Here is a 7,498-nt window from a genome sequence, read left to right on the forward strand (position 1 = left end):
GTAGCTAGATGTAGAAGGCTAATGTTAACTAGCTAATGTTGCCCATGAAAGGAGGTAAGCATTTTAGCCAGGTAGCCTAGGACAACAAAACATAAAAGCATGTACTGTATGACAGAGTCATAGACTGTTTCATCAACATGAAAGAGAGGAGGATGGCATTGCCGTTTCTCTACAAGTAGGGTGAGTCAACATGTTTTTTCTACTTGCACGGACGGACGCACGCACACACACACCAACAAAATATCTAAACCATGGACAGCCACATCATATTTAGCTTACGTCGATTGGACTAAATTGGATTTGGTATCTTTTAGTTGTCACTGTATTAGACTAAGCATAGGTGATTTGATGATGTTGAAATGTTGGAAGTTGAAATTTTTCTGGAATAGTGGAGGTAGCTCCTGTTTTCTTTGTGACTTGCAGTAACTCTCCGTGGTTCTAAATCAATAGTTGTTTAGTAGTCCGAAAATGTCAGAAACATTTACTTGCTTGACCATGCTGTAGGTCATGTAACTGTTTGTTACATGCAATATGCTTAGTGGACTTCACTGGACAGAGGTTGCTCTCTGGTTTTGTGATGAATCAAATGTATGGTTGAATTTATTCTGCCACTGTGTCTTCTTATTGTCTCGGCCTTTAGGCCTATATATCACGGTGGCAAGACATATGAACTAACAGGTTATAGAGCGAACAACGCAATTATCACAACATATAGGTTGTAATATGGCTTTTTTTTTCTTGCTTGGCTTCCCCATTGATTTTACCCACGCACCGCTACTGTTCCCAAGGCAGTTCAAAGAGTGTAAAACAATTATTTAACAAACAAGAGTTTAATATCAGTATTCTAATGTACATTTATTACACATTTTAAATAAATATTCCATCATTAAAATTATTTGTACACGTCCTTAAAATAAAAATAGATTTATATATGTATAAAAACAGACAAACAAAAGGGTAACAAAAACAAAGGGGGTTTCCGACATATCAATGCATTTTTACACCTCTAATTTACAGTTATATCCATAGCAGGAAACCTGTGATTATCAATATAGCTGCCACATTTTCCATTGTGTGTACATAAAGCTCTGTTTGCTTTCACTGTGTTTGTCTCTATAGAATTCCAGAAGTAGCAAGGTCACACTACAGCGTTCAACAGAGGTGCTGTGGCTGTGTGTGATACTGAACGCAACGTTACTCAACATGGCTCCCCTGAACGCAGCATTGATGGTGTGTGTGTGTGTGCGTGTGTGTGTGTGTGTGTGTACTGTATGTGTCTCTGAATGCAGCATTTTCTGGCAGTGCGGTCGATCAGGGCCCTTCAAGTCTCTTGGAGCAGCAGGTGTGAGTCCAAACGACTCTGAACCGTCAAACAAAAGCAAAAACACAACCCAAAATACAGAGACAATAAAAAGTCCACGCTTTACTAAAATGTCAGCACCCCAAATGTCCGATGATGAGTTATGTGCATCTAAAAACAACACATCAGTACTAAAAGTCTCAGGTACAAAAATATATATCTTATGTTTTTTGTTTTGTTTTTTTTATTATTTGTAAAAAAATTGAAAAACTACGTTAGGTATAGTAATGTTCAGTACAAAAAAAATATCTAAAGGTTTTGAAAAGAGGAGTTAATTCTTGCTTCAGTCAGTGGTTTTTCTCCTCTCTGCCCCTCTCAGCGTTCGGCTGAGTAGCGTGTGCGTTTAGTCCTGGGGCTGAAGGGGTAGTGGACGAAGTCAAAGGGCTTGTGCTGGGCTGGGTGAGTGGGATTGGATCCCCGAGGCAGTCGTTTCATAAAATGGACCTCACGTTGGTGCTGCCGTGTTTGCGAGCCTTTCCGGGGGCGTCCACGTCTGGTGAACGCCATGTACCAGCCCTCGAAGCGTGCGTTCCTCAGCGCCGTGTAGTTATTCTCCAGGACGATCTCTGAGAAGATACAGTCGCGGCCTTGCCCATTTTTCTTTGAAAGACAAACACACACACACACACCAGATCAGTCGGAGTGTCTGAAGGAGCTTTCTATGAAGATTTACAGATGGGAAATATCAGATGTAAGAAGGCTACCCCGAACAGTATGTCCCTGCGCACACACACACAGACACGTGTGCACGCAGCCCTCCCCATACGCATGAAGCATATGATACTGTCATTACAGGCCCAGATCAGAGAGAGGGGATGACAGTAAGCAATGAGTCTCCCTCCTCAGTAAACACAGAGACACATCCGTGAGGACCACTCAAGGGTCAGCAGCCTAAGACATGCCATCATAGGAGATATACCTAAGAAATTCATTATCAGCTTCATGTGTGGATTTCCTTCTATTTAGCACTGCACTGTCTCGTTTGTGGCATGGCTGAATCGAACCGCAGAGGGCCCATCGACTTGAATATCAATCAATAGATCCTAAAATAAACTACTCTAGTCTCCCTTCGGTACAATCAAATACATGGTTGTCTTGCATTTATTCTATCTCTACGTTTTGAGAAATGGTAAGACGGGGTGGATGTTTTTTCTTTTGGTCTAGTATTCTACATTGAGAGTGAAGGGGGGTTTGTGATCTTGTGTTATGAGCAGTAGCTAGGCCCTGCGTCCCTCCCACAGCCCCTCCAGCCCAACCTTCACTGGTCTGTGACACGTCACACACCGGCAACACTAACGTAGCTAAACAAGCTCAACAACCTAGCTGGACAAAATGGGCTGTTAAAAATAAATCTAGCATCCATGCAGCCAGAAAGCAAGTGCAACATACACAAATATACACATACAGTCATTCAAACACACACACAGGCTGTTGCTGGGCTGGTATGGCATAGAGGCAGCTCAGGGCAGATGGTGCACCTGGCAGGGTTCTGTAGGGGGGTGGAGATGGCAGCCCTGTTTATTAGCCAGCACAGCGAGAGAGGAGCAGAGACACCCTCGGACCCACAACACGCTACACAGAGGAGGTGACTTCCAACAACATACAATGACTCTAACCATCTCACATGCAGAACGTACCAGAGGTGGACAGTTCTGGAGCTATAGGGAACCACCAAACAGAACCACAGCCACACTGAACTATGGTGAGAACTTTTGCAGAGTCGCCAAACAAAACCACAAGTCTTAGAACCCCCAAACAGAACTCCAATATAATCAAACTGTGGAACCACAGCCTAAGATGCTCGAAAACAGAGCCAATGGAAAACGGCAGCACACTGGCATAACCATAGATCATAACCCCCAGTGCAGTGCTCAAATGCATTTTCTCTCTTTACCTTCCCGATCAGCTTTCCCATCTTGTTCATGCAGATGTAGAATCCTGTCTCTGCTCCTTTGATCCGCACGCGACTTCCAAACGTGTCCGTCTCTACGACGAGTTTGGCTGAAGAAACAAAGGAGTTTTATTATCAACCAGGCACTGTTTTGCACTGTTAGTAATAGGATGTTGCTCAAAGACATGGTTTAGTTGATTCAGTTTACATTTTCATAAGAGAAAATTCTATATATCACACACACACAAAACCTGTGGGGACACATTCCTGAGGATATATGCAAGCTTAAATTCTTGCAGAATCATAAAAACATGTGTATCTCAATTCTTTGAAAACTAAAAGGCCATCCTGGCAGGACTATCAACTTTTTTTTATAAATCTGTACTCATGTCACACATACGCACCACATTCATCTCTATCATAGATCACGCTTGGAGACAGAAGGACATAAATAGAATGGTGTTAAATGGCTTATCTTAATATGTGTCTATAGATACTGTAAATCTCACAACCGCTTCTATGATTGATAACACCGATCTCCTTATTTTCCAAACTAAAATATGCTTATCTATTTTGTTGTTGCCTTCCACAGAGGCACACAATGCCTACCTAGCCATTATGAATAAACTTTTCATAGGCTTACTAAGAGTTATGAGTAGGCAGCCCCTACTCTTCCTGGGTTTCCCATCCCCCTACCTACATGATGATGACACACATTCCTGGACCAACATTTGGAGAAATAAATAACCCATGGTGCATCTGATAGTTTTACTGCTCAACCTCTATTCTTGTAAACACAGCAAAATTCAACAGATAGGCCTGTCATTTCAAAATGCACACCCACGTGGTTATTGAGTTACGGTTATGGTTAAGGTTGTGGTTAGATGGTTGGTGTGTGGCTAAACAATAAAAGGCTCATGCAAGCCACAGCTTTAGACCCACACATACAACCTGCTACCATGGTACAGGTAGCACTGGCATAGGTGATCTGAGCACCTCCACACCCTCTGGTACAAACCACAAACACACACACACAAGTGCATACACACACCACATTAGACAGGCCCTACAGCAGCATACACACAAAGAGTCAAAGGTCCAGTTTGCTGCCAAATTATATTGAAATCTAACACCATTTAATGACAATGGGAATAGCCTAATGAAAAAAAATGAAAAAACATTGACTTCATTTTAAAATATAAATTCCATGAACAAAATAGTTAATTTGTGAATATGCAAAGATAATACATAGCCTAAATGTACCCTGGATGGCCAGGGGAATCTGCGTAAAATGCAGGCAGGCTGTTTGGAAATTCGGCAGGCCCTATTTTGATTCTGAAGCTGGTCAGAGGAAAGTGAGAGCAGGAGAGCTATGCAGGAAATGTTCAGGAGGTTGAAGGAAGATTATTTCTAATGGCTCTTCCAGACATGAGTCTCTCTGGAGAATCACCTACAGCACAATCTTCAATCCATTTTACATTTTTGTCGGTCTGCGGTCTCTTCTTAACAATACCAGCTGATACAGTGGCCGTGTTATTTAATGTAAAAAACGACGACAGAAAAACAACTTCTGTACAATTCACAGTAAGCATTAGGCTACTAACCTCTTGCACATGATAGTTTGTTATGCCAAAATGGGCCTTTAGGCCCTATGCCTATATAGGCATAGCCTAAGCCTGTTGTAGCCATACGTTTATTTTAGTTGGTTAGTTTGGAGTTTTAGAAATATTAATAATGAATTTCGGCAAGTTAAAACCGACAAAACGCGAAGAACCTGAAACAAATCCATAAAGTTTGGATATTGGGTTTACCGTGTATGTCTCCATCTTCTGCCATGGCGTTGATCTTCTTGTTGGGCAGAACCTGCACGTGCTTCCCGCTGGTTCGGCTGTAAAGTTGATAGGTCCGAATTAACCTGCGACTCACACGGTCCGTCACCTTGCTCTGCTCGCTTACATGCTGCGTGAAATTAGGCGGGGACTGATTGGTTACCTGTCAGAAATTAAATGTCATCACAATCAGTATTTGCAAAAATTGCTTCAATGTTACTACAGTAGCCTATGTATTAAGCAATAATAGCATAATTATTTAGCTCTAAAACCAACTTTAGGCCTACATGCCATTATTGTCTATAACACATAACTTGATAAAATGCAATAGACAATATCAATTTATCGCCAATACAAAGGCCTGCAGTTCCTTAAATTATGCATGCATAATTAAAAGCATGAAAACCTAGAAATTAAAAAGTGCGCGCAAGCCTCAACAGCTTGTGGGAAAAGTGAGTGGAAGTAGACGCTAAAAAACATGTCCAACATATAAAATAGGCTATAGCCTACATAATAACTGTTTAATATTTCCCTAACATTAAACGGAGCAAATGGTCATATTAATGTCTATCTTAAAAGCTTCCCTATTTGACACTTAGCCATACGCCCTAGTTCTGTTTCAAGGAGGACAATGAAGGAATGATGACGAAACTTTGGCCTTTATATTTAAACCCCACGACATTTTTCACAGACTCGCCTTTCCCAACACGATGCCCATTCTATGCCCACGCATCCTGCGCGAGGGCAGTATGTTCGCAACATATACCATGCCAAACTGTGACGCGGGCGGCATGCAGCGCGCCCGCTGCCCCTTGCGCCGTGGGACCCATCTGATATGTTGTTATATCACAAATGATATGATCTCTCATCTCTCTTTCCCTCACTGCTCGCTATTATTACACCGTGCTTTCAGCCCCAGAAACCTAACCATATGTTTTAACAGTGACATTTGATTTAGGTTAGTTATACGAATTTTCAAGATGCGTAAAATAATGACTTGTCATCTAAGGAGATGTACAGTTGTATCCAATAATCCACTGATAGACTGAACAGTGTAAATTATTTGTAAATGATTCGAAAACGCGTGAGATATTTAAAATCATAATCAAGAATACTATATTATTTTCACAATGCCTGCTGATATACAAAATATATGGGCTATTTCAAAGCATACCTGAGCATAGTAGCAGAATGCGAAGAAGTGTAGGAACCTGAAAAATAGAATAATAAATTAGTTATAATACATTAGGGCACATTAATCAAACATTAATCAACAGAAGTATAAATGAGAGTCGCAGGAAATACTCACAGATAACTCAACCGGGATGGGAGGCGTCGCATGTTGATTGTGTTGATTGTTCCTTCGATAAATACAGACCACAGGGCTTGCAGTGTTCCAAAATCGAGGTTATTTGGTAAAGATTAACTGTGTCAAACACTGGCTTCGGTTGCAATTGATTAAGTCGTTGCTCTTCAAAGACTTCATTAAAATCCAAAACGATCAAAGATGGTGGAAGACGTGATTAAGCCTATTTTTTGGGGGGTCAAAATTGGGATACATTTCACGTCAAATAAATGTCCATAGCCTGTTTTGGCAAGGCTGCCACTCACAACTGATCGACAACCTTGACAGTAAAATCTGAAACTGTGACAATGATGATTGATAATAATGATGAATGATAATTTATTATTGATAACAACTGTCTGTCTGTTAGGCGGCCCTCTCGATTAGCAACATTTAAGTGCACTTACTTAGAAGAGAGGTGCATTCAAGTTTTGGCAAAAAAACACCCTGGATGAGTTTCCTAATAATAAAGATAAAAATGCAAGGTCATCCGATGCCAATGAAGATGACAGTTAATTCACTGCAGATAGCTATATCTTTGTAATTCCTTCAGAGAATCCTCAGTCGCTATCGTCCAGTTTATCCTGTTGTAGAGAGTTTATATCGGGCTTCTGCGTGGTGGATACCGAGCGCGTCCCGTGCGTTCAGAGCGGGTGATGTTGCTTCAGTGTTCGGTAGTGCAGGACTGGCGACTCCCGTCTCCCCTCCTCTACTCCCATCGCAGGCTCCAATGTCAACCCCTTGTTCGCACTCACACCCCTGGTTAAAATGGAAGGGCGATATGCGAGGAACAAGCCCCCTTTTCTGCAGAACAAAAGCGTCCCTCCTCCCCCTGCATTTAAAACATATATTCACCTGAGGAAAAGTCAACACTTGCGGAGAAGCAGGAGTCTTGCATACCCAGCGCGCAATGACGCTTCTGCGCCGAACTACCCAATGAATGAATTAAATAAATAAGAGTTAAAGGAACGTTCCTAGATTATCCTAAAAAGTATATTCCAAATTGAAAGAGAAAATTCAAACACATAATTGCTATCCATTTTAGGACAAAAGCCTCTTCCCATCAATGCAAA

General features: G+C 41.5%; 1 protein-coding gene across 1 annotated transcript; it reads right to left on the reverse strand.

Annotated features, from left to right (window-relative positions):
• Window positions 1–1,675: 1,675 nt before the first annotated feature.
• Window positions 1,676–6,421, reverse strand: fgf8a (fibroblast growth factor 8a; the record flags this gene model as incomplete). Its single annotated transcript, XM_084153350.1, has 5 exons — window positions 1,676–1,960; window positions 3,255–3,361; window positions 5,063–5,243; window positions 6,255–6,291; window positions 6,390–6,421. 5 exons carry the CDS (start codon window positions 6,419–6,421, stop codon window positions 1,676–1,678), a joined length of 642 nt encoding a protein of 213 aa, XP_084009476.1.
• Between the last annotated feature and the right edge of the window lie 1,077 nt (window positions 6,422–7,498).

Source organism: Coregonus lavaretus, assembly GCF_964263955.1.
Source record: "Coregonus lavaretus genome assembly, chromosome: 36".
Lineage (NCBI taxonomy): Eukaryota > Metazoa > Chordata > Actinopteri > Salmoniformes > Salmonidae > Coregonus > Coregonus lavaretus.